This window comes from Gasterosteus aculeatus, chromosome 16, assembly GCF_964276395.1.
Source record: "Gasterosteus aculeatus chromosome 16, fGasAcu3.hap1.1, whole genome shotgun sequence".
Classification (NCBI taxonomy): Eukaryota; Metazoa; Chordata; class Actinopteri; order Perciformes; family Gasterosteidae; genus Gasterosteus; species Gasterosteus aculeatus.
This window is the reverse complement of record NC_135704.1, coordinates 7,889,237-7,917,172: the sequence shown is the minus strand read 5'-3', so window position 1 is coordinate 7,917,172 and position 27,936 is coordinate 7,889,237. Positions and strand designations below refer to the sequence as shown.

At 41.4% G+C, this 27,936-nt stretch overlaps 2 protein-coding genes and 1 long non-coding RNA gene across 9 annotated transcripts in view; 2 read left to right on the top strand and 1 right to left on the bottom strand.

The window, feature by feature from the left end:
* st6gal2a (ST6 beta-galactosamide alpha-2,6-sialyltranferase 2a) overlaps nt 1-15,442 on the top strand; it is a 33,412-nt gene extending 17,970 nt beyond the window's left edge. For 6 of the 7 annotated variants that reach the window (XM_040200578.2, XM_040200579.2, XM_078090058.1 and 3 more), the window contains 4 exons: nt 661-758; nt 1,326-1,427; nt 4,579-4,753; nt 11,222-15,442. In XM_040200578.2, the coding sequence (XP_040056512.2) occupies nt 661-758; nt 1,326-1,427; nt 4,579-4,753; nt 11,222-11,469 (623 nt within the window). In that variant the 3' untranslated portion in view covers nt 11,470-15,442. 7 annotated transcript variants of the gene reach the window in all.
* Nucleotides 4,760-7,190, top strand: LOC120834228 (uncharacterized). Its single transcript, XR_005714429.2, has 2 exons — nt 4,760-6,116; nt 6,777-7,190. It is a non-coding gene; the product is annotated as an uncharacterized LOC120834228 (long non-coding RNA).
* On the bottom strand, nt 7,295-26,048 carry tmtops2b (teleost multiple tissue opsin 2b). The gene is made up of 4 exons (XM_040202122.2): nt 25,145-26,048; nt 18,506-18,831; nt 14,802-15,035; nt 7,295-10,252 (listed from the first exon to the last, which is right to left on the bottom strand). Exons 1-4 carry the CDS (start codon nt 25,509-25,511, stop codon nt 9,950-9,952), a joined length of 1,230 nt encoding a protein of 409 aa, XP_040058056.2. The 5' UTR covers nt 25,512-26,048; the 3' UTR covers nt 7,295-9,949.
* Between the last annotated feature and the right edge of the window lie 1,888 nt (nt 26,049-27,936).

Below are 27,936 nucleotides of genomic sequence, written 5' to 3'. Positions count from 1 at the left end.
GCACAGAATCGAGGGAAAAGTGAATGTTTTCTTTGTATTGGTTGTGTTTTGTCAGTTTCAGGCGCCAACCACTAGAGAGCACTTTGGTTACGTCTGTAAGCCTGACGTGCATCGCTGTAAATACTCGGATCATGGTTCACATCGCCGCCGTGAGCGTTTTGGCATCATGACTTTTGCCACAAACACATTGATCCGTCTCTAACATGCATTCATCCAACTACACAAAGCTTTGTGTGTGAACAAGCTATAATTGGGACGTCATTCACATGCAAACAACTGCGTTATTGTTCAAGTTTCTGTGAGCCGCAGTGTGGCTTCTTACGCAGCTATTCTTTATTTCTTACAAGTTGCCTCCGAAATAGAGACTCAGCGGTGACCACATCAAGGCCGTGAACATTTTTTCTGCTGCTTGTCCCAGTTTGAATTCATGTGAGGCTGTGACAAGCATCCAAAAATGTCACGCACAACACCTGGATATGAAGAGCTGCCTTTCGTGGGAGGAAGTAAAACTTCAAAGAACTTGGAGGCAAAACAAAATTGGTGTCATACTCTATGGTGCCAAATAGGTTTTTGTATTTTATGTGTGTGTGTGTGTTTTGCGCAGGACCATGCGCACTAAAAGGTCAGTTCATTACCTCCAGGACCTGTTTTCTCTTTCAGATGCTCACGACGCAGTCTTGCGCTTCAACGCAGCGCCGACGGAGGGATACGAGCGAGACGTCGGGAGCAAAACCACCATCCGCATCATCAACTCACAGGTGAGCGGGAGTCCGGCCTTGCGTGGTGCAGAATATTGAATTATTGATGCACGTACAACTCGGAGGGCTGTGTCACTCACTCAAACGCATGTAAAACAAATGCTGGAGATATAAATCATTCATGTCACAGCCAACTGACTGTTGTTTTATTAATGGGCTTTTTTTTCCATGACAAATTATTGTAACCTCGTTTCTTAAACTACAATCTCATCACCAGCAAAAGTCACAGCTTAAAAATGAACTGCCACCTCAATTTAGTCAAAAATCTTATGTAGCACTCAAGATTTTAACCATGCACAAAACTAAGAAAATGTCTCATCAATCAACCAAAAGCTGAACAATCTCTGGGTTTAATCTATTCAAGCAGCTCTGAATGATATTGTTCTATTTGCAATGGTCTAGCATGTCGGGACGATGCCAGACGTCTGGCTCTGTCCAGAGGTAACAATGTGTGTAGCAGCATGTCTACGCTGGCTATTTCAAATATCCCGGTGACCTTACGATGACAACGAGACTTCAGGCATCAATACAACTCCCCTTAAAATTGGGACCTCCTGCTTTTTACAGATTTTGGCCAATCCTAAACATCGATTCAACACTAGCTCCATCTACAAGAACGTGACCCTGGTGGCCTGGGATCCTGCTCCCTACACGGTCGACTTACACAAGGTATGTTCCCGCTGTCACAGCCATATAACAGCTCCGTTAATCTGTCTTTAATCCACCGACGTATCCTGCAGCCAGTTTACAAACTAGAGTGGAACTGAGTACACCCAGAGTTAGGATAAGACATTTATTAGGCATCACCATGGTAATGACCTGTCATTCATAAAGCATTCACACGCCCTAGAACATAACCCGCTTTTATGATCTGTTTGACTTTGTATTTACCTTTACTGTATTAAATAAACCTGATGCTGTATTGAAGAATACTTTCACCTAGAGATTGAGACCATAAGCTCATGTTTATGTTTACTGAGGCAATAAATCAAGTGGGGAGTAGATTCTTCCTCTCATAGAGCGATACACTGTGACTTATTATTTCTAACCAGAGGAACTGCATGTGGCATGTTATTCATTTCAGAGATAATGACTAAAACTGCAGTTGTTATTGTGCTTTGACCTGGAAAAAAACGGACTGCAGTGGTTGTTATGTTTTGTTTTCTGAGGGGCTATTCCACAGAGCTGCAATCACACCTGTTTGGTGTGAAATGTGAGGTAAGTGGACATGAAGTAGAGGTACACGCGAGTAAAGGGAATGTGTACAAAGTTTGTACAAAGGAATTTGAATTTTTGTATTCAATCTAATCAAAAACAAATGTTATAACTGGAATGTGTGTTTTTACCATTACCCCAAATGAACCAAATGTGGACACATTAAGTAAATGTGGTAATAAGTGCAACAGGTTACCTCTTGATGTCTCATCCCCTTCAACATACGTTTTTCTCGCTCTCTTTATTGCAGCATTTCCCCATATAGATGATTAGCTTTTAGTTGTGGCAGGCTGAGCATTTTATGAACTTTGCTCCAAATCTCTGCTGAGGGCTGAAGTGATGGATTTAGTTGCCCCCCCCTTTCCCCCCTCGGGTGGGGGGACTCTGATGGTATTTGAGTCAGTATATTACATCTAAAGTGGAGATAATCGACTTCCTTTATCCTATCCAGTCCGAATGTGAGTCACTCCCTGACCAGTGTTTGCATCTTTTAAGTATTTAAGTAATATGTATAATGTATTCTATATTTGGCGATGCCAGTCCTCCTCTCCCTTTGGTGGTAAATAGCTTAATGTTACGGACTCTCGGATTCTTCCCATTCCACAGGTAATCCCTAACTTCCTCCCTGTACCGCTGCAGCACGGATCCAGGAAGTGAAGCATCATGGAGATATAGTTCATCTTTGAAGTCACCATCGTTCTAACTGCATTTACTGGCCCCCACAGAGACATTTTCCACTTGATATTTTTTTATATTCTCCCCAATCGACAGATATTTCATCTCCCAAGCGTAACACTTAAATAGAAATACTCGGTGTCAGCAGGGCGCACGCTGGGAGGAGAGGGCCCACTCGTTTAATTCGTTACATGTGCCGTGTATTTCACATAGAACGGCGTCCTGACCAAACCGCAATGAACATCAGAACACTTTTGATAAAACCCGGTTCCTACCGTTATAGTTATTCAGGGAATAGACTGCTCCCAGACTTCTGCGGGGCTTTAGTGTTCAGGTTAATAAGCTAAAAAACACAGTCACTAACATTCTTAGCCTTCTCTCTATGGGTTTCTCTCTGAATAATTTGCATCATTTGTCCATTTGTTATTATCTTGGAACATTATTAATGTCCTTTTTTGTTATTCATTTTCATATGCTAATTGTTTCACAGGATAATAATAGACCCAGTTTTCCTTTTAAATCAACAATGATGAGTTTTCAGGCTTTAACCTTTACTTCTCTACAGGAGCTCGGGCTTGTTATGTAAAGCCCGTCTCACTCACTAATATTTTCCCGGCGAGTCACACAATAAAAGGCTGGTGGCAAGCTATTGTTTTAAGACCCATCGCTGAAACAGCGCAGTACTTTAATATCAATCTAGATGACTTATCGTGCATCACAATGTTGCGGTTTGACAATTGACAATAGCATGAAAATGTTTTTGTCCTGTGGTTATTTTATATCTACTGAGCTGGTTCACTCTGATGATGAACATCGTTTCACTGATTTATGATGTTTCTTCCGCACATCCATTACATTCTGCTATATTTTCATCAATATTTGATATGCTGATTTCACCACCATGGTTCTAGTTTCAGCCACTCTACTGAACACGTCCAATATGTTCAGTCGATGCGAAGACATGGTTATTGAAGAGGACAAAATCCACTTTATTATCCACGATTTTGTTAAATCGCACATTATTTATCTATTGATGCTAAAAAACTAAAAGCATATGTGTTTATCAGCACACATTTAATGCAGTTCAGAACCAACTTGTCTTCTGAGGAAAATATTTAGCTTTCATCAAGAAAGTTATAAAAGTACAACTTTTGAATGTTCACATTTAGTGGACCTAAAGGCATAATGTGTATCTGTCATTAGTTTTAAATCATTGATTTTTTCAAGAAGGAAAACTCTCCATTTCAGTTTTAAGTCTCTAAACCTCACAAACACACAAATGTTGAGTATAATTAGAAACGTTGTGTTGTAGCTCTGATGCTTTCTCCGTTTGTTGTGGCAAAAGATCTGAGGTGCTTTTGAAAGATGAAGAGAAATGTTTTACAACCAATTATATTTTGCGCATGTATTAAATATGTAGTATGAGTGATGTGCACTAACGGCGCAAACTGCTCAAAAAACAGCACCAGTCCTGACCGCGCTCACAATGCTTACTCGGGGAGGGGAGGGGCACTACGTTTCCACGACAACCACGTGAGACGTGGCTGATCAGTGCATAATCCCTGCAAGGTGTGTCCTTGGCCAAGACACCTATCTGCATATAAACTGAAATTTAGATTCAGTGTGCTATTCAATTTTTAATTTTATTATCGTTTCTCTGTCGATGTTTTAAGAAAATACTTTTTGTTGTCATTTTTGTCCAATCTGGTGTTTCTCCTAAATTTAATTTAATTTTCCAAAGTTATGAACAGGCCAATATCTTTCACTGCAAGACAAAAGATGCCTATTTTTCTTTACTCGCTTTTTTGTGTCAAAGTGTAATCGTTTTGGAGGCGATACAGGGGGCGACTTTAAAACACCACCACAGTGATTTCATTCTGCCACTTAGAACCCCGCTGTCTGCTGAGTTGTCCCTCTCTTTCTTCGTCAGTGGTACGCCGGTCCGGACTACAACCTGTTCGGTCCGTACATCGAGCACCGCAAACTCCACCCGGACCAGCCCTTCTACATCCTTCACCCGAGCTACGTGTGGCGACTGTGGGATGTGATTCAGGGCAACACTCAGGAGAACATCCAGCCCAATCCTCCCTCGTCCGGCTTCATAGGTGAGTACGCGCACAAACGCATTCATAAAGCCGAAATGCGTTTGGCGTACGTCGGATCCGCTTCCGTGCCTGCTGGGGGAGCGGATGCCAACACGCTAAGAAATATGACACTTTTATCCTCCGTGTGTCGGCATGTGTTGATGCGATGCCCTCCAAAGCAGCGCGTTGATTCTCCTGCTGTGGATTCTACAACATTAGCTCATCGCTGGGATGCTTGGTGCCAGAGACAAAACCATAAAAGACAGATTGTGTTCTATTCTGTAGCTTTATTGCAGTGTCGTGAGGCCACTATGAACATCTATTACTCATCACAGCACGGCTATACATCTAATATATCTGCCATTGAATTGTTTTAGCAGCAAGAGAGATAACACCTGGACACAGCTGGACGCACCCATCTGTCTCTGACTACCGGTTGAGAACAGTAAACAGTAAAATTGTCGGCTATAAATAAGGGGCAGAACCCTAACCCATAGTTACGGGGAGTTGAGGGAGTTACTTGAGGGGAGCTGTGTACTTAAGTGTCAGTGTAATTCTCTCTGTGTCTGTAGCATTATTTTGTATTTAATTATTATTGGCCGAATACTAAATAATATATGTTTTTTTAAAGAATAAATTGAACAGAATTAAAAACAACCTAACAACAAGCATCACTTTGATCTCATGAAACGGCGTAAACCTCGCCGGCCGCTTCACAACCTCAAGCTGCAGAGCTCTTGTTAGTCCTGCGCTGGCTGGAAGCCACAGTGCGCCTGCTTTCCTGTTTTGATTGCAGTAGCTGATTGCAGTGTCCTCTACGCTGTCACTGATTAGATGGCTGGAATGAAAGGCAGCAGGGCTTTGAATTTAGCGTGTTATTAAATTCTAATGCCTCACTGCTTGCATCCTTTATAATAAAACGGAAATGTCAGTGTGTTCGTTAAAGGGACCCTTTTGTTTCTATTCTTGTCATTTCTGGTTCATTCTGCTACAGTAAATGCTGTATGTTTAGATTATATTTTAGCCAGCTGACTGGCCTTTTTAATAAAATGCAAACACGGTCTCTAGTCAGAGGCATTTCCATTATAATTATCATAATTATCCATCTTAAATGTTTCTGTGGCACACATGGCAGACTTACAAAGGAGTGCAAATTGGTTCGTTTTTTCTTCCAAACACTTATTAATCCCAACTCCATGTATTTGGCAGACACTTTCGTACTTAGTGGGAGTAATCGGAGCCCTTCACAGTTCCTTCATTCACAATAACTTCAATGGAACAATTCTAACAGCAATGGCTGTAAATAGTTCCAGGTGTTTCTCAGCGTGTGCGCGCAGCGCGATAGAGTTGCAGCTCAATTCACCGCTCGTGATGGACTTTTAAGGTAAGAGATTTAAAGTAATATATTTTATTATCACCAAAGCTGAATAGAATGAACATGTTGCCACCACTAAATATGTAGATTTAGACAATGATAACTGAAAACGGTTAACAGTTAACAACTGCGTTAATGACGCATACTGAATAAGGTTACAACGTATTGTGATTTCTGTTTGCTTTTTCTGGTTGTTAGTGGGATAAAGGGATTAACTAAGCATTTAAACTTTGAAGTAAGGACCATTAAAGTAAAGTTAATGATACTGAAGAGCGATATGTTTGTGACACAATGTTACTTGTATGATTAAAGTTTCTATTTCACACTTCTAAACGCTAAGTCCAAGGTAATCTAGGGCTGAATTCTTTCAGGCTTTGTCACTGTTGATTATTACTTGTCAATATTATGTTGCAGCTCGGCCCATTTTTGATTTGATAGATACAGGAGAGGAAAATTGGGAGGAACTATTTGAGATTTGATTGAGAAGTTTATGTGCCAGCAAATTAGTGGTATTTACAAAATAGCATTGTATAAATATTGATATTAAACATGTCTCTTGCGGTATTATGTGGGGGTTATCAAGTTGAGGAACAAAGACCGCACCCCATTTTCCGAAGTAGTTTCCAATAAAGGTGTCTGACCACTTCATCTGTCTTTTTCTTCTTTCAGCACAAAAATCTAATTATTCAACGGAGACGATCAACTCATCCTGCATCATAAGTCAACTCTTTAGGACATTTTCCTTTTTCCCAATTATTATTATTATTATTATTTTTTTCAATACGATCAACCTGCCACAATTTTCTCTTGGAGAACATGGATTTTTAGCAACCAGCGTCGGGAGCCTTGTTTTGACATTTTCCTAACTGCGTGGGCATAAGTGGGTTGCTGGTCCTATTCCAGCTGACGTGATCGGTCTTGCTCTCTGTTGAATTGTTTTCTTTCACCTTTCCAGGGACTGCAGATGCAAATAAGCTCGTAGCTAAAATTTGATACAAAACCTCTTTATTGTTGTTGAGAACAATGCATTTATGTGCATGGTCTGATGTAAATAAATTGATAAACTAAACCATCATTAATATACATTCTAAGGTTGTGGCTTTTTTTTGTGGAAAAAAATCAATTGCAGTGTTTGAGTCTGATTACCTTTTATTTCTTTGACGGTTGTAATCTCCTTTTTATAAGTCAAATAGAAAAGTAAAAAAGTGGCGAGTGTAGTTTTATGTGTCAATGTACAAAGTGCAGTGAGCCATAAGAGTTTCTAACAGACAGGTTGATTTAAACTCCACATATTTGTAATGGCTTTCCTAAAAAAACTACATCATCAAGCTTCTGCTTTAGTCCACTTGGCCGTTAAGTGAGTTAACGATGGTCTCCTTCATTCCTGTGTGAAAGTCATAAAGATTACATTAGTATTTAAGGTGACTTCAGATACAGGGTATTACTGAAACCACCATGAATTAAAGAAACTGAAAATTGAAACATTTTACCCTCTAAACATATTATTTTACAGATTTCTATGTGTTTCTATTGCCCACGTAGTACTTCCTGCGTGAGGCGACGATGGGGCTTATTAACCTTCCATTGATGGGACTCTTTCTTTAAAGGCCTTTGGGTGTGCTTAACCTTTAAAGGAGCACAAGCTCAATTTTTGTTTTGACTTAAAGATTGGTCTGACATTTAATTTCGGTCATGTTTCATAATGTTGATAAGTGCCTAACATTTCAATTTTATAAGATTGTGTTTTTCCACGTTTTTTGGGGGGGGTTGTTTTCATGCCATTTTCACAACGACCTCCGCCTCTTTTTTTTATAGTACAGCATTAATGATTCTCTTCCACAGCAATAATGTTTATTAAATAATTAAAACAATAACAACTTGAGACCATCTCGTGATGGGGAAACACCAGCTGCAATTATCTTTAAGTGAGCGTGGTGGGCTCAGCCTCCATTTTCATCTCAAATGCACAACTGTAACGCTGTTTACGTCACATTACTGCGTTCAAAAACGAATAGCCCGCGGACAAAGCACTCCAAACCTCATCTGTGGTGGTTCCCCATCACAGAAGGTGACTCCAGGAGCACATCTCGCTCTGATGCCACTCACACACACACACGCACACACTCACACTCTCTCACACACACACACACACACACACACACACACACACACACACACGCAGACACTCACAGGGAATATTTGATGCTAATAAAATAAAAATAAAAGTTTGCATGTTTCAAGGTTAACCTTTTTAATTGAAACGGTTTGCGTGTTCCACTTCACTGTTGTTGCTTCCCCTCTAATCCACAAGTAAACAAGTTAGATCTCAAACCGGCCCACTCTTCCTAGTATGGAGAATTGAAGCCAGATGAAGTAGGAGTCATCTGGCCTTCCACGGAACCTCTGATGTGCTCCTCTGCGTCTAACGTGTCGGCATCAATGTCTCCTCAGTGGAAACCTCCCATGGCTTCCACTGAGTGCCACAGCTTTTACTTGACCAGTGACTCCAAGAGAAGGTGGAATAATTGGAATCAAGGTTCACCAAGATGAATTCAATATACATAAAGCATGCAAGTAAATGCTGCAGCAACACAAAGCATTTAAGGCATCTTAAAAGAGGAAACCCCAAAACAGACACTATAAAATAAACATTATCAAATAGTAAGCACATACAGCTTAAAAGTTGTGTGACAACGAGGAATGAGGAGGGAAAGACGTCAGTACCATGATTTAAAACATCACTCCACTTATGAGACTCATCGAAGAAGCACAACGTTGGACTGGACGAGCTTTGCATTTACAGCAGCGCAGCGACTTCCAGTGTGATCGGGAGGAAATGTGTGATCACATTGACAGTTGGGCTCATAATAAACATCTACAGTACATCCTTTAAACCTTTTTTATTACAACAATTACAATTGAGTTCATAAAACATAAAATGAGGACCGAGTAATCTATGTGGCCAAAAGTACACGTTGTTGTGTACTTTAGATCCTTTGTGCGACACTCCTTTAATACAATTTAAGGTAAATCCCAAGACTGTTACACACAATTTTTTAGACAATAATGTGCAGTTTGGGGAAGATCTTTTAGTTAGTTTCAACATTACAAGTGAGACCTATAAAGAATGTGCTGAACTAAACTCTTTTAAGGATGAATTGGAAGCGGACAACACAATGCGCCACATTGAGGCTGAAGTAGTGTCGGTTCTTGATGTCGGCTTTACCGTAAACGTGAAGGCTGTTTGGAAATATTCTTTTTTACAATTATATAATGTTGTAATGTTCAGATGTCCGCATACTTTTGGCTGTCTAGTTTCGACGTTTTGTGTTTTTCTTTTCTGTCCATATTAAAAGCACAAACAAGCTCACATAAAGTACATTTACTTTTTTAATGCATTAAGCTTTAGTTGACATTCCACGCATCCACTGTGATTGTTATCAGCCGATACAATGGCCCTTATCAGCCTCACAGATGTGGTTCAGGGGCCCGATTCAATCAGTAGTAGGTCCAGAAGGCCTTTAAAATCTATAGTTGATTGCCGGCACACGAATGCAAGAAGATAAAGTCCATCTCCAGTGGGCAAAGGATGGCGCCGTGTTTCAGCTGGAGGAATGGGTCAGCTTGTATCCTTTAATCCAAACCTTTTAATATTTTCATAAATGGTGGTTGGGTCTCTCAAACCTACGGTTGTGTTCTTTAAATTCACGTTGTGGAGTTTCCACGTTCCCAATGTGGGAGCTGCAGGTTGAACCATCTGAAGCAATGGAAGTGAGAACCACTGACAACAGTCACTCAGTCTGGCTGGTAACAGGGTTTTTTTTTTAAATTGGTGTCACCTCCTAAGTCAGGCAGTCGAGCTGATTCTTTGCTGCTTCATCGTGACTGTGGTTCTCCTGTCTGATCATGTTGAGAACATTCAGGCTCAGGCCGTGACCTTGGAGGGGGGGGCTTGTGTGCTTGGTGGCCGAGGTGCTGCAGAAGTGGTTGGCGGCGTCGGTGGAGGCCTGGGCGGTGCAAGCCAGCGTGTTGCTGCAGACTCTGCGGTTCAGATGGATCACAGTGGTCTTGGAGGGCATGGAGGTGTTGTGGTTCTCTGCTGACCAGTGCTTGCAGTGAAACAGGATCAAGAAACACCTGTAGAACTGAGAAAGAGGTGGAAAGACGGGACAGCGTGAACACAACATAGAGGCTCAAGCGGAGAGGTGTGGTTGACCTTTGCTTCACGCTCGCAGGGAGACTCAAAGTACAAGTCTGCTCACAGTCGAATCAGCATAAAATCCTGCCTCCTGGAAAAAGGCCTAAAAGTAAAGGTCTGAAGTATAAATGTTTGCTGGATATTGTTAGTTGGGCTGCATAGTAAAGGTTGGTGGTATTTATTGTAAACTGGTCTAACAGATTGTGTTTAAATGATAATGAATACGATATTGGATAATCAAATTAGATCTAAATTGGTCAGATTACAGGGTCAAACTTCTGCTTACAAAACATGTTATAGAGAAAATGCTCCAGCCAATCACGGGGCACGGATTCTGCTTGGTTATTTGTGGTGATTGTGACCACGCTGCACAGCAACAATTGAGAAGCAAGAGAGTTGCAAGCAGAAAGAGAAAGGATGGACAGAAATTGTCAGACCTTGAAAGCAAGGTGGAAGGAAAAGAAAACGCATAGGTTAGGACTGGTTTCAGTTGGTATACGTCAGTGTATGAAAGGTGCAGAGCAGAGCACGCTGTGGCAGGCCAACCCACTGTCGTCATTTTTTATGCATTATGGATTACGTTCTATTTTTATCCTTATCTAAGGACGGTTTTGCTGAGTGTGCATGCGCTTAATCAGCACACGCAAACTTCACATTTAGACTTATGATAACATTTCCACATTTGACCGACTGTATCAAGAGGTTCTTGGAGCGGATGGAAATAAAAAATGTCATTTAACACGAGTTGACATTAAAGGAATATTCCTGGATAGACGTGGGTAAAAGATGGCAGCATATCATTTGGTGTAAATTCATACATTCTGTGTTCTTGTTTCCAGTTGTGACTCCGGAAGCATCTTTGAACATTAAAACCTGAACTTCAGTCTCACTCGCTCTCTCTCTGTTGTCGTTGCAGGCATTCTCCTGATGATGGCGCTATGCGAGCAGCTGCACGTGTACGAGTACATCCCCTCCATTAGGCAGACGGACCTTTGCCACTACCACGAGCGTTACTACGACGCTGCCTGTACACTGGGTGCCTATCATCCCCTCCTGTATGAGAAGAGCCTGATCCAGCGGATCCACACAGGCCCCAAGAATGACCTTAGGTGGAAGGGACGGGTCACTCTTCCGGGCCTCAGCACCGTCAACTGTGATATCTGAAGGATGAAGCCTGAACCTCTGACCCCGAAAAAAAAAAAAAAACACACTCCAGCCTCGTCTGGCTGGTGGAGGGAGAGGTGCAATAAAGCCACTGGAGACGAGGAGGCTGGAGCTGACATGTTTCAAATTAGAGACCTTGAAGAACATAAGCCATAGACCCCTTAGGGAGGGATCAACATGGAGGCTTCTGAAAGAAGTTTTCCAGAAAAGAGACTGGCAGGAAAAGTCTCCAAGATGAAGCTGGACAAGACCTTCCTCTCTGCTTCAGCTGAGCCACGTTAGCTGTGGAGCTGACTAGGGTAGCAACAGATGTTTTTAGATAGTCAAGTGAATTTTCCATAACTGGGTGTTGCAGAAGCGTAAACTGTGTATTTCAATTCTTATTGTTGGTTCTCCACTAAGAGGAAATGAACCGGTTGATAATGATTTGTGATTGGCTTTTGTACCGGTTCAAAAGGGTTGTAATAAAGCCACCAAAGTCCTCCACGCAGAATGTCATCATCGCTACAGGCACTGACAGATTCACTCACTTTCAAACTTGCAGAATTAAGAACTTGCAGAGTGCACATTGTAAAAGACCACAGGTTTGACATTCCTCTGATATCTTCTTGTGAAAGTTTTTCTGTCCGGTCACAGGCGGGACGCCTCACTGCTGTAGTTGTTGAGCTTGAAACTAAATGACTTCCCCGTGCTTGCCGGCTTACAACAGCCAGTCTGTCGCTCATTCACGATGACCTCTCGTCCAGTGTCAAGGAGCCAGGGAGAAACACACTGGTTGTTATGTTTATGGGTTCATCCCACCTACCCGTATTCCTTTTTCTTTACCGACAGATTAGCCGAATCCAATTTAATGGGGCCAAAACGACGTTCAGAACAAAGCGGCGCTGGGAACAGCCGTAGCCGTGTGCCTGTCGGTCGACTGAACACGTCCTCTGGTTGCCTTGTGACTGTTTAGGTACATGCAGTACATACTGTGCCAAGACTGCAGGGACATGGAGGTAATTGCCCTGAGAGGTGTGGGAGCAGGAGATTCTCAGCTTTGTCTCAGCAATCACCATCCCCGGTTCCGACTGTCACTTTACTCTTTATTGAATGTAATTGTACCTCTTGTGTGTAATGATGAAACCACTCCTGCGGCTCACCTCTGCAGTACATGTGGTCTCCAGGGGTTATTTCCTTGTTATGTTACAGACTGAAGCTCGTTTCTTACAACCATTTCTGTTTCGTATTTCCTGGATCCTCTATTATTGGTTCCTACCCGTCAGCAGCTCAGTGAAGACAATTATGAAAGAGGAATTTGAACCGGTAATATCGGCGGATTTGTTTTGCCTCCAGCTGAGATGATTTTTAGGTAACCAGTCAGTCTGTGCCACATCTGCAGCAGGCTCTAGAGGTATTTGTCCAGCGTGGGAAGGGATGCCTGGTTGTATCTGCAGGCAGTCCGAAAAAAATCTTGCCTTTTTAAAAGATTTCTTTTGCAAAGTGTGCTATTTTATAAAATGTTGTTGTGCCATTGGTTGTGGTTTGATACAAGGTGTGAAAACGTGTCTCAGAAATGTTGCCTTGAATAGTCTGGTGGATGGTGGATTAGATGGCTCTGGTAGTACGTGTGTGTAGAGGAGTCTGGAGCTCAACATGCGGCTTAGTAGGGCTGGGTATCATGCAATATGTGTCAGTGCTACTGAAACACACGCTAATACATTTATTTTACAAACAAGAAAAACGCTTTTTGTAACACCTGAATGCTTGACAGACGAAAACCTCTATTTGGGTATTTTACCACACTGGATATCTAGATTTGGGAAATTCTGCTGAGACTACTCTGAGTTGACACTTCCTTAAATCTAGTTAATTAACAAAATCTCCTTTAAAAAATGTCAGTGGACAAAATATTGGAAACCACATCTCTATAATGCAAAAAACTCAACAGCACCGCAAATTACAACCTCTGAAATGTCTTTATTGCAGAGATTAGAAAGTATTGCTTTTTGCAAGGTGGACCTGAACTGGAAACTAAGTGGCTGTAGAGATAAAATAAACTAATGGGAATGGCTAATTCAGTGAATTACAAACATGATAAGGATTTCATCACATTGATGCAAAATTCTGTAAATCTCATATTGCCAAAAAAAAGCAGTTATTCTCATCCGTTTGCAGATGCCAGTGTATAAATTGTTAAGAACTAGCTCTCACCGTTGAGCGGTCTCGTGTTACATACAAGGGTCATATCTGTTTGACAGATATGGACACGTGTTGCCCAGAATGCACAGAGAAATGGCACTAGGGACGATACCCAGCCCCACTTTCTGGTGGATTATTGCATTGGCTGCTCGAAGAGTCTCTTAAATAATGAACCGTGTAAAGTCAGAAACTGTTGAAGGACTGTAAATATGTTTTACTTTAAGGAGGTTTTATCATTTGTTTTAAATCATGCAGATTTCCACCTTTTATGTTTTTCTTTTGACATAAATGATGTTTTATTGCTTGTGATTGTATTACACTGAAGGTACAAAAAGCCTCAACATATTGTAGATGTATATTTCTTGATAATATTGATTAATTTCCAAAGCACAGAGCATGCAAATCAGGATCAGGGCTAAGAGTCTTAATCTGCTGTACCGTGCTGCAAGTAGACGCCATCGTCATTAATGTTGTGAGGCCATTATGCTATAAGATTATTTCTTTCTAGAGTGGTATTACGAAGATTTTAGTGCATGCTTATGGACAAGGTAATCACAAGCAGCCGCGGTGCAGCTATTAGTAGTTCCCTGGTGGCACCCGATTTTGTGAAAAGGATGTGCCAAATTCCATTTTTAATTAGGTTTGTCAAGGTTGGTTGAGGACTGATAGCAGGACCTCTGAGGTGCTATTGTTTCGCTCTGGGATTTCTAATCCTCTTCAAGACAGCAATTTTATTGGCAGGATTAAACGCCGGACATAATGCTGAAATGTTTGCGTGTAAAGAAGAGAAACGTGTTTGCAGACACCATTTATTTCATTTTTCTCTACTCTTGAGGCCGATGTTTCACGCCTTGTTTTTTCCTAATGTGGGAATTTCTGCCCCACGCTGCCTCTAATTGATTGTTCAACATTTAAGTATTTGGACATTTCCCTCGTGCAGCTTCCTGCAACATAAGAGTGAAGATCTTGTTTCACTCGCGACAGCCTTAGCGCGTTCTTCTTGGCTCTGATTTGACAATGAATATCTCTTCTTACACTGCAGTTCATATTTAAATGGACCATTTGTATGATGTCACCTGCTGTCATTTGTCTTTTTTTTACCGTGTAAATAAAGCTGTTGTACATGTCATGTTTTGCTGTTGGCGACTCACCTGTTTATTCATGAGGATGTAGATGAGCGGGTTGATGACCGTGCTGCTCTTGGCCAGCAGTGACGGCACCACGCTGGCCACGGGACTGATGATGTTGGGTGGGCCGAATGTCGCCATCATGGCCACGACGCCGTAAGGCATCCAGCACAACATGTAGCAGGCCGCTGTAGTCAGAACCATAAACAGTATGTGGTACTCTCTCCTCCGGGCTGCAGTTTTTCGGATCCTACCCACCTGGGGATGAGAATCGGAGAGCGTTGATGAAGAGGAGATGTGTGTTCGATAGGACCTCCCCTCACGTGTAATACGTTTTTTCAAAGCATCGCCGCTGTTGTTCGTTTCCGACCTTGTCAGAAGTGGGTGATTTGGTTGGTTGTTATTTTTTAACTCTTAAAGGTTGTAAAAAACTCCCTGTTTGTACTTTCAAGCATGTTCTGCAGGTTTCCCCAACAGCACAAACTACAATGCTAATCTTACAGACAGCAAGATACATTTTAAATAAGTTACTAATTTGCTTACCTTGTTTCAGGAAAGTGATCTCTGAGTGGTTTATTAGGGTCTACTAAATTTAAACTGTCTGTACTTTTACTGGAATTTAACTGCATTGTCCATTAAAAAAAACCTTTTTGTTACTATTTGTATGCATTGTGTAAGTTTCCATTATGTTCAGTACTCGTTGAATACATTTTTCTTGTCCAGTGGTTTTCTGTGTATTTTACAACTTAATGTGGGAATATGCTTCATCTGAGTGCAACACAAATCATGTCATAATGAGGTACTTTGATATTGTACATTAGTGTCAGATTAAATTAATCACTTTTCCACGCAGTGAACCTTAAGCTTTCGAGGGCCCGGGAGGCCCCGTGTGTCCAATCAAAGGCAGAGATCAGTTAGAAAAATAATTATCTACACCGGTGAACAAATTCTAAAAATCTACTTTTACTACTTTTTCTCTTGATGACTATTTCTAAGAGAGCTCATCTAGCTGTGTCCTAATCCAATTAGTCATAACTCTTTGGATCTCCTCACACACGGATAGCTTTTCTTTATTCTTCCTCCAACCTTCTGTTCTGTTGATGCATAGGAACACATAAAACGAGTTCAGCTCCCTACATGACAAACACTGAACAGCCCACTGAAGGCAAATTATGCTCCGTTTTAAGGATCGCTGGGGATCTAACCGGGCAGGAGCTCAGCTCTGCTCATGGACATGATCACTTCAAACGCACAAGATGGTCACTAATGCAAGAATGTGTCCCATTCACTTTTATTTTAGATACAAGTTGACTCCAGAATCCCTGTTGCTTCTATTCATTATTATTATCATTCGTTTGCTTTAGCGCACGTCACAGGGGCATTGCACCCAAAAAAATGTCCGGATACAGCGCGGTGTCATGTTTGCATCACCGCCGAGCTGAGATGGCGGCGATAAATCACTGCGTCATTTCTGCCCGGAGATTGATTTGTACTCTTCCCCTCAAAAGACAAAATCAGGTGTCGATGTATTTGTTCAGTGCGAAATGGGCTTTGAATGCTTGAGTTAAGTGCAATCATTTTCCTGTCACCTTTATTCCCTTCTACATCTGATGATTCCCATCGATTGGCTGGGACTACAGACATATAAGCAGCCTGTTGCTGCATTTCTTATATATTATGTCAACTGAATACTGGACCACAAAATGGCATCCGTGAACATGAAACAAAATCACTCACTCACACGGGAAAAGAGACACTTCTCGCCTCCGAGTTTACGTCTGCGTTGTGCGACTAAACATGCACATTACTCACTGGAGTCCGTCTGCTGTCTCTCAGCTTTTGGATGATGTCTCGCACTGTAAAACAGCTTTTTTAAGCAAGTTGCGCTTGCATTATTGCCATCATACTTTGACACGTTTCGCTTTTACAGATCTGCTATTTACTGCTACATCTCCCTACACACCAACCACATCTGTTCTGTACGTGCTGACCTTTCACTTGTGTTGTTGATGTAAGTGCTGAGGCAAATCCATAGATCCCCCCACGAGTAGAGCCTTTTTGTTCCGAGGAAACATTATTTGTTCTACTTCCTATGGGCTTGACTCTTGAAGGGCTGTTGCTGTTGCTCATGCACACTTCTGAAGGTTCTCTTGGTGTCGTTGTGCTCTGCTCAACACATAACATAACAGCAGTGAGACTATAGTTTTGCTCTCAGCTTCTTCAGCATTGAGAGGTCATCGAGTGAAGTCGCTAAATCAAGTCAATCAGCAGTGTGCGAGTGCACAGACGCCAGATGGACTACCTGCGTAAGACAGGCTTTAGATGATGAGAATCCACCTACAAAGAGCAAAATCCCTCTAAACCACAATGATGACTTTTCACATGCACCTACACGCGCTCAGCGAATGACCTTTTTTCTTTTATTTTGCCTGTTGATAATAATCATGTGTGCAATTTTTATCATTAATTGTAGGTTTTACGCAGCAGCACCATCCACACAATGTTGAAAATACTCTGAGTCAACGTGAAGGGAAATTAGGTGCGAAGATGTACCTCCAAATAGTGCTTAAGTGACAGTGGAGTCCATTTTTAAGGACTATTCAAGGTGATTCAAGGTTTTAGGTGATTGAAAGAGTGACTAAACAAAGGTTCTGAGACTGATCTGAAACTAATTCAACTAATGTGAGATGCCCCCCGGGCAGGTGATTATAGGTGAAGGGCACTTCTTAACAAAGTTGCTTATCGGTATCAGAAGGTTTTAGGAATAGCCGCCCAGCAGTAAGAGGAAGACAGATCCCTGCAGGAATGTCCCTGGGACATAAGACCTGAGGAGCTTAAAAGCAATGCCTCGGGTCCTGCAACTGCTCCTCCTTCTTTTAAGGGGTCAATGATTCTCTGTCTATACAAGCTGTCCAGTGATTATTTTATAATCTGCATGTCTTTTTAAAACTGAGATCCAAAGTGTTTCAAAAAAAATAAAGGATTATCACAACTAAAAAAAGAAGAAGAAGATTTGCGGATACCTTTAGGCTCTCACTGCAACAGCAGCTGATCTTTCTGCACTAATGCTATGATAATACCCTGGTCCAAACCAATCCTGCTCTCAGGAATAAACAAAGTAAATCCCTGAGAGTGTAGAGGATCTAACCAGCTTCAGAATCTGACAGCACCAGTTGCCGTGCTATGGATACTTAAAATGAGCATGCCTGTGACAATGTATACCCTCTTACTAAATATTGCTCACTGTGGTGGAAGAAACACAAATGCCATCACGGGAGAGAGTGCATGCTATTTCTGTGGTCCCAGCAGAGGACAGTCAGACTTAGCTTTTTTTATTTATATATCCTGGTCTACAACAAGACCAGAAGCTCCAAAAGGCTTATTCCTTAACCTGTACCTTGCACCGATAGAAAAGTGCTCTGTTAAAGGGCGGTTTGTGTTAGTTCTGCTTCAACGAACGCTCCACCTCCACTCCCGTAGGCACTGATCTTCACCCCCTTGTTTGTTACGGGGGTGACGATTGAGCATGCATTTTATCCTATATCTTTAGTTTGAAAGTCTGAGAATATTTTTCACCTTAAAAATGGGAAACCATTGGAAACATAAATTGGGGAGGGTGCTACTCAAAGCGTAGGTAGCGGAGGACCAATTTAAGCAATTTGTGGTTTTGCTTTTAACATGAGACAGGAAAAAGACAAGCATTTACACACACTTTGTTGTCTCTCTACCTGTTTGACCGCCAACAACAGCCGACTATAGCAGTAGATCATCACCAGCATGGGTAGACCCAGGCAGAAAGTAAAGAGGCAGATGATGTAAGCGTGAGACTGGGCCGTCTGAACCGTCCAGGACACAGAGCAGCTGGTTCCTGCACCCTCTATGCCGTAGCTGCTCCAGCCCAGCAGAGGGGGCACTGTCCAGAACAAGGAGTACAGCCAGGAGCCCCCAATAGCGAGTAGGGGCTTGCGGTAGTCTGGCCCGGCCTTGTTGTATACAGTCAGAGTGCTGTATCGGTCGTAGGAGAGGATCACCAGAGAGATCAGCGACACGATACCTGACAGAGACAGAGAGGAGAACGTATGGAAGAAGACATCTGGAAGTCATCAATGCATTATTTTAGATGTGCATATGTGTGGACCAAACTCCATGACAGTCCATGCTGTGGTTGTAAATATACTTAACTAGAGCGCACACGTGAAACTCCCGGTGCTTTTGGAGCTACATAATTCTGTGAATATACATTGAGTATATACTGTATTTCATTGGATAAATGAAGACTTTGAGCTACTGGTGGCCCAGAAGGAAAGGTCAGGAAATCACTAAAGTCATCAGGTCCCATCCTTTGGTGAAGATGAGTGTCTACATGGAGGGATGAGGTCACAGTCTAGACTGAACTGGCAGCACTGTAGTCAATTGAGTATTCGACAAAGCCTTCAAAAGTGCCCCTCTGATTTGTAAGGGCTTAACCGAGTAAATGAAGAATCTGCCAGAATGTTCTGGACTTTCATACGTTTCTTTGCCGCAAGTCACTCAGCTCCGGATTGCACTCTCAAAAATGTTGCTTCCAATTCCGATGCACTTAAGTGTAGCGAGCGGCAACACAGAATTTCAATCAATGTGTCGGCACAACAAAACCCACACACATCTGGCTTTGGTATTCAGGGGGAAAGGTTACAATACGCATTAATTTATGTGACAAATGACTCAGCCACGTCTATTTATTGACTCTAGTCCCGTTTGGCAGGGATGGAAAAATGACAATCAGGTTAACGAGCAAATTCTCCGTCTGCTGGCGCGATGTTACCACCTACGTTTGGGTGCAGATTGTAACCAAATTATACTCATCCAGTGTGTGAAGCCTGTAGCGGAACAACAGTACAAACAACAACAACAATAAAAACAATAATGATGATATCTAGAGTCCGTGTCCGTTGTGGTTTTCTGCCCAAACGTGTTGGATGACTACATGAAAAGGATCTGATTATTGCTGCTCATTCTAGAGTAACAAAACCACGGTTCTTACTTGCAGATGAAAACACAAACAAAACATACTTATTAGTGTTATGTTCAATTAATTCCAATAGATATGTCTAAAAGCTACACACTTAATAATTGACCACTGAGTAACTAATCAAATATGGCTCATTATTGTCAAATAAAGGCACGTATTGGCTTTAACGTACTTTTCAAACATTTTATTCTGTAAAAGGTAGTTCTGCTAGTTTTACTGTAGTTAAGAATATATACTGTACACAACAAGTCCTACACTCCATGTATTTTGGAATATATATCTTAGGTCCGTGCGTCATCTTGTGCTCACATTACTTCTGAACTTGCTTTCAACCCATGAAAGTAGGGTGACAAGATATTACAAAAGAATATTTGTTCGGTATCATCTATCATCTTGTGGTGTAAATCATCAAAGGGAACCATAAAGTGTCAGCGACAATAACAATACATGGCTGTGTGCACCACGTGGACATGTACCAGGTGTCCATGGTGTATGAATCTCACTATAAATTAGGAAATACCGTGGCTCTAAAATGTCTTATACTGTCTTACTCTTTTGTACTTGAGCACCAGTCCTCATTCTTTCTGGTTGGGCCTAACGCTAATTAATTCATATCTGTTATCAATCCTACTTTACAGTTGGTACATGCAAGTTTCACTCACTTTTTCTGAGTTTCTCTACCTTTATTATCTGTGGCCAATGCAGCTGTAATCCCTACTGGGACATGCCGCTGGTCTCCACACAGTGAACCCATTGTGATGCAGCACAGGGTCCTAACACAGTACGTGTGTTATGATTCTGTGGTATTCTTTGTGCGTTACCAGAAAAGATAACAGTGCACATTTAAAGGGGTTCAGTTCATTTTATTGAGTCCTTATTCGCCCTAAACGGCCATTCCAAAACCCGAACAAATGCAATGCGTTGACCCATCTGCTGCTGTTCCTTACTCCTACATGAGGTTAACAACGGTTCAGCGCCCTTTGTATTTGCCGTAGAAAGGAGAGTTATTGTTGTGCCCCTTAGTTCAAAGGACTCCCCATCACCATCTGGCATTCCCGGGATGGCGAGAGAGAGGGCATGATTTCCTGCATCCCTTAAGAATACGGCACATTGAAACGAGGTACGCAAACCACTTTGAAGCATGATACGATAAATAAAATGAATTCAAATGTCCAGTCGTACATATGAAACCACATTTTTAAAGGACAATGTAGAATATCTAATTGACAAACATGCAGATCATGACCAACACAGAATGTGAGTTGTCAGTTCAACCAACCTGCATGTGTTTAGCACGTAGGGGAAGCTTAAACTCAGAGAACTTCCCTCCTGTTCCAACCTCGTTGATGTGAGAAACCAAAATCCCACCTATATCTCATATTTTAACTGAAAGATCAAATGGGGTCAGCGGACTCATCCTCTGTTGCAGTGTAATCGTTACCACACAGAACATAACGTCCATAAGCAGTGAGATGAGATCCGTCCCCATGTTGCTTTGAATTTTCTGGTGGTTTGTATTCGACTAAAGTAATAATAAGAGTGTTGGGTGTGACGGCCCTGAGAGAGTAAGGCCATTCCATCAAGTTGTTCTGCAGAGAGAAGAGAAGGTCTTTACAAGTGATTCAGATTGCCAGCTCAGATATAAGTTTATTGAATCGAAAAACCTTTTACGCCATTGTTTTCTTTTTTGGTGAAATAGTCTATAACAAAATGATTTGCTCATTCTAGCTCAAGGAACTAGTAAGACTTTAAAATTCAACACAATCTAGGTAAATTGCGGTAAATTGTGCTACTTAGACAACTTGAATTGGGAATTATGTTCTATAAACAGGTTGTTTTTAAATCTTTTTAAGTTGTAAGAGAAAAACAATAAGCGAGAGAGCTTTGAGCACTGATTAAAAACCTAAATTTTTTGATACTCAGATTGGGTCGGATTCTTCTCTCATAACCTCAACTACAGGAAATTATCATTTTTTACTAAATTAAAACTTTAGTTTTTATTTTGAATGACTCGTGTCTTCAGTCTACACAAAGGAGCCACAAACGTGGGATGAAACAAATTGAGAAACAGTCGCTTGATAAAACACAGGGTGTGTGCTAACGTTACATTTATGCATGGAATATACGTAAGCTAGCTAACTAGCAAGCAAAGGTCACAGCCGTGTTTATACTGGTGACACCAACACGGTGAGATGTAGTTTGACACAATATAAATGGCTCTACCTCTAAATTTGACTTTCCTGGTTTGCAAAACAATTTCTTAAATCACCAAATGTCACATTTGTAATTAATGAAACAAATCTAACGGGATCCAACAAATATTTGTCCCTCACTGTTGACCTGCGTACATAGTTTCCCTAAAATGAAACTAACAGACTACGATGTGTTGTGCTGACCTTCACCTCGCTGGTATCATTTTTGAAGAAACCATCTGCGAACAGACTATGAATGTTGTGAAACTGCTAGCGTGGCTAAAACTTGCTGGGAGAATTGCCTTTATGCCGTAACTAGAGAGCTCAACGGCTCACACTGTATCGTAAAATCTTTGAACCTGACAAGATGTTTGTGGGTGGCGAATGCTTTTGAAATCTGTAACATCCGTGATGATTCATGCAGCGTCATGCTGGTCTCTGTCAAAGATGTTTAGAAGACCTTGGTGATTGTTGCACGTCTTGACTGCTCTTTACAATATGAACAACATCCTTTACAAGATTTATTTTCCCAAAATTTGATGGTGGTCAATAACGATATTACGTGTCCAATGAGCGTGTATTGAGCGTGTTTTCCCGCCGGTGACGTCCTGCGTTATCTCATCTGAAGGGCAGGCTGCAGGGCGGAGATGGTGGCCAGCTGATTTATAGATGGAATTAATAGCTCAAAGCAGGCATTAACATGGCGGTTTGCGGTTTAACTAAAGTGCCGGGCCCTCTTCGCACATATTAAAGCGTAGCCAACCATCAGCGGACACGTGAAGAGGTAATGTTCTTTTCGCAACGTAATTGATGGTGAGAATCAGATGTTTGTGATGATGTGAGGCTGCTGACGCTTAAACGAATATTAATCACACACTTATTGTGAACAACGGTTTGTTAATGCCTCATTTGTTTAAAATGAGGCATTACTCAACGTCACTTTAATTCAATTTTATGTTCATAGAATAATTTACATGTATAAATCTTTTATTTGCATGACAAGACTGAAAACAACCTACTGAATTGTTGCTGAGTCTACATTGTGTGAACTTCCTGTTATTTACATGCAGACGCACAGAAAAAGGATTAAAAGGAAATATATAATGGTCGTATTTCTGTCTGTGCTTAAGTGATATCTTACATTAAGGTTGAGAAACGGAAGATCTTAATATTGTTATTCGCAGTTTGTCAATATCTCCTTGATTCAATCAGCTTTGTTGTGGGAGATAGTTGGGTACGTAGGTTGCCTGCTTTATTGCCTAGACAGTAATAGAACAAACAACCCTGCAGGCAACATGAAACGATGATTGGATGTGTCTTCTGGCACTGTATCACTGGACAGCAGCCTGAGATACACATTATCTTCAGTATTCAGCACTGTAATGATGCCAGAGGGAGACAAGAGAGAGAGTCAAAGTATCCCTGCTGATTTTAATAAAATGGAAATTTGTCTCACCTTCTATTTTTTTCAGTGAGGGATAACGAAGCACAGCAGGTGAATAAACAAACAAAGTATACAAACATCCATTTTGACGCAGATATGAGAATGTGAAGAAACTGTTTGTGAGGACAGAGGAAATTAAGAGAAGATCATGTGTTGAATTGACTCGTGTGCCGCAGCTCTAAATCTGTTCTGAAAGCACTCACACATTTACGACAATGATCTTCATCCGGACTATGTGATTCATTCTCCTTCATGCACCCCGTCCATACCTAATCATGCATCGACAGGACACACCGACGCAGAGCAACGCTGCTGGGGATCGAAGGACAACCCCCTTTACTGAGAGTCGCCGAAAAAAACTATATGCTGAATGGAAGCGTTGACAACATAGACTGGTATTGATAAAAATCGTGAAATTAAGAAATAAATATTGGTACCACGTTAATTAAATATAAACATGATATTAATGTGGAGATAATTCAGTGCATCTTTTCTGTTATATGCAGTTGTGGTTACTGACTTTCTCTCTTCCTCCCAACACACACATGACTGAATTTCATTAGCCCAAAAACTGATTTGATTGATGTAATTATGGTCAACGGTTACATGTGTCTCGATGATGTAGTTATTGTTAATCATTTTAGCCCTGATAACTGTAGACAGCAAAGACAGCCATGCTGATATCGACTGAAGACCAGTTTAAGCTTGACAATGTATTGTGACAAATGTTAAAGGCATTAGTGGTCAAGGCTTTAATAAACTCATGATTCTATTGATCTTATTGAGCAATGATTTTCTTTTAAAAAGGTACACTGCTGGAGCGATCACGAGGGCGCTGGGGGACGTGAGTGTGATGAACCCTTTCATGGATTGGATATACAATCAATTAACGCATTTAAGAATCAATGAGTCACTTCAAATGGTGAAAGATGTAGGCATGAAGCTTATTGCCTCCAATTTCGTACATTATTGTGTCTCCTTCTGGCAGACAGACTGAACACTAAACGCCACTGAAAAGAATTGACTTGGCGGCAAAAAGAGGCACATTTTCTCTGTGTGGCGTCAGTTCTTTCAGGTGTCTATGGAACATTAAAATACAAGACACATCATGCACAAAAGGGTTTTGTGTCAAATTATCAACAGTCTTTTGTTTCTTTTAAAAAGACGCTATGAACAGTATACGAAGTGGCTTAAATAGTACTTTTTGGGGGGGAGAAAATGCACTGGAAGGGAAGGAGTGAGCGTTTAACTTAACATGTCCATTATTATGCACGAGAGCACCTGTGTGAGAAAAGGTCATTTTGCTCTTAAAACCTTCAGACTGTGGAGGCATGCAAGAAAAACAAGGTCTCTTCAAGAATTCAAGGTTAAAAAAAGGGTAAATAATGGATGCATACATTATTATCTGGGGTAAGATATTCCTTTAATGAGTTAGTTTGATGCCCTTTTGACACTACAAATACCCTTCTGTGCAATAAAGCAAGAACAGGTAACAATATTTCCGTAAATAATAAACAGCATTTGCAATTTTAATTTGCGTACATTCTCCCGGCCAGTGAATACAAACTATCATTGTGAAAACACAACCACCGGGATAAAGACATTGGCCAAGCAATAACTAAATCGGACAGTGATACATTTATAACCTGGCTTATTTCTAAACCTTTTTTTTTTAGTTATTGTTTGTTGCCTAGTAGCATGGGGGGAGAGAGAAGCTTACCGAAGCAGGAGTTGATGAAGCCGTACCAGCTGCAGCCGCTGCGCCCCAGCAGCCACTTGCCCCGCAGGCTGGAGGCGAAGCTCAGCGTGGTGCCGAACAAACACACCAGCATGTCGCTCACGCTGATGTTCAGCAGCAGCATGTTCACCGGCGTCCGCAGCTTCTTGAATTTGCAAAACAAAAGCAGCACCACGAGGTTGTTGACGAAGCCGAACGTCATGATGAAGCCCAGCATCACGGACAGCACCACGAAGCCCGTCGGGGAGAGCTTCGCCCTGCCCGCCGACGTGTCCAGCAGCTCCCGGTCATCGCTCAGGTTGAAGCTGTGATTCAGACCAGCCTGACCAAAAACCATCCTGCTGTCCATTCATCGGAGCTCGTCACGCTGGAGCCGTTTGGGTTCTTATACGGGTTGGGGTCCCTTACGAACGCGGAAAGTTTTTTTTTACGCATAGGAGCGTAGCTTTGTCTCCATGCTGTTTTGTCTTCTGGGACATCGGGACCTCAGGGCTTCAGGTGTTTCAAAACGCGCATTCCTCCACTTCCGTTGCAGCTGGCTCGCCCCTACCAGCCTGTCCCCGTTGTACCCATAAAGGGACACCTGTTACCTCAACGCATCGCGCGTCCCCTTGTTCGGATTCGGCGCGTTCAATTGAGTGCACCGGGTTCCTCTGACGTCTTAAAATGAGTTGTCAAGTCCGCTCGTATTCATTTAATTGCAATTAAACCTTCTCCAAAGAGTTTTGTGTTCGGGCATGTCCGCCATGTCCGAGTTCCCACTTTTATATCTATTGTAATCCGCCCTCAGTCCGGCTCAGGGAAGATGCGGTGTTGCGTAAAGTGCCCTCTGCTCCGCTGCCGAGACTCTTTTAAGGGCAACTCCTGCGTCACGAGACATCCTTATATGACAGGGGCCCACAGAGGTGTGTGCGTCTGCGCGCGTGTGTGTGCGCGTGGGAGTATTCACCTGTCGTGTGGAGACAAACCGTTCCGTTTTAGTGACTAGACTCAGGTCAGGTTTAGTATAACACCGGAAGCGGTTATGGTCTCCAGGATAATGAATGTGAGTCAATGGAATGTCTCCAAAAGGCATGAAAACCCAACTCAACTCGACACTGCATGCGGTATTTTGACTGCAGGGTCATTATATTAAAAATCATGTACATTACAGATCGGCTGTGTGAAGGGCTATCATCGACCACGCTGTAATTATCAAAAGATAATTTGGTGCACATTTAGTCACGTAAATGTGCATAAATTACAATCAATTTACACTAAAATGAGGTTGTCACTCAGGTATGTCATATTGAGCGATGGCTTAGCCTTTTTATTGCGTTACTGGACAATCGCAAATCCTAGACTGGCTTCAAAAACTGAACAAGATTATTATTATAAATATATTCAAGTTGACTTGGACTGCATATTTATTCTGCCAAAAGTTTCCAATTCTCTGCTATAAAAGGAAAATATGCAAGTTAGTATTTGTCCAAACTGCAAAAGACTCCTTACACAAATGACAAAAGGCTCTCTTTCCATGCTGACAGCAACATTTCAAGAGAGAAAAAAGAAAGGCAAGTCAAACAGTCTGTCCCAAAGGGTTCTGTTTGGGGAGATTCTATTCCTCCCGGGGGAGAAACCCACTCAAGTCAAAACGTGTTCACAGCCACACTCACACTGGCTCAATTGGGCTTTCAAATGGATATTAATATTTAACCTGCCGCATGTCTAGGTGCAACAAAAGTTGGCAAGGTTCACTTGTCTCCTCAGCAACACCTGCTAAAGAAAGTGGAAATAAAACATCTGACGGAAAGATTTAGCTGTTACTTGAAATAATTGTGATTCCTGCCATCTCAGTGATTCAAAGTGTGCAGCTGAATACCAAGAGATAAAGAAGCTCCATTCAATACCTGAACAAGTGGATTATCCCCAGATGGTCATATCAGTAGTTTATACTCCGAGTACAAAGACTGCCAAGAATTTAATGGTTGAAGATGTGTCTGTTTGTAGCACCAATTTATTAAAGTCCACTCTTAATGCATGCAGTTTGTGTTGAATGGCCTACATTTTATTAACAAAAGTCACTCTCAACAATTCTGGAATGTAATGCATCTGAAGCGAGAAAATTTCTGAAATTGCCTGTTTATTTACTTAGTTGTTTACACCAGGTGTGCATTGTAGATTCATTGCGTATATCTCACATACAGTTAATCTTATGGCTGTTCATTTGTTTGTTTTGGTCAAGTCACCAACTGGTCTATCCATAGTCAAGGGGGAATTGAACTAGCACAATGTTTACACAGTCTGTTGTCTGTATTAGCTTTATTTATTCCCAAATGTCCTCTATAAATACTGTGAAAAGTGAAGTAAAAGTCCCCAACATATATAACTATGTAATTTCCTAATAAAACTCTTCATGAACCTGTTTGCTGTTTAATCTGTAAGGAAGCAATGTTTTTTTTCAAGAATTCTTTATTTTGTTATACCTAATTGCATTTTTTTTTTTTCATTCTTTAAAAAAAAAAAAAAATGTTTTATGCACTATAATATAACATGGAATTGTTGCTGTTTAGTATGCATGGTACCTGCAATGTGTATTTACAGAATAAAACATGTCTGTCATTGAGTTGAATTTACGTTCTCCAGTTAGACGAGCGACAGTATCATTAATTTGCAGCCCTAATTTCCTTGGTCGTCTACTATGATTAATACATGGCGTGGAATGTCAGCTCATATATTATGAATGCAGATACAATCCAAAGCTTAAAGTGGTTATTTAACAAGATCTGTCAGCT

Coding starts and splice junctions, on each gene's coding strand:
- tmtops2b (XM_040202122.2), bottom strand. CDS start 25,511: ATGGACAGCAGGATGGTTTTTGGTCAGGCTGGTCTGAATCACAGCTTC. Junction 18,832..25,144: donor CTTCATCAACTCCTGCTTCG/GTAAGCTTCTCT, acceptor TGTCTCTGTCAG/GTATCGTGTCGCTGATCTCT. Junction 15,036..18,505: donor TGTTGTTGGCGGTCAAACAG/GTAGAGAGACAA, acceptor TCTCATCCCCAG/GTGGGTAGGATCCGAAAAAC.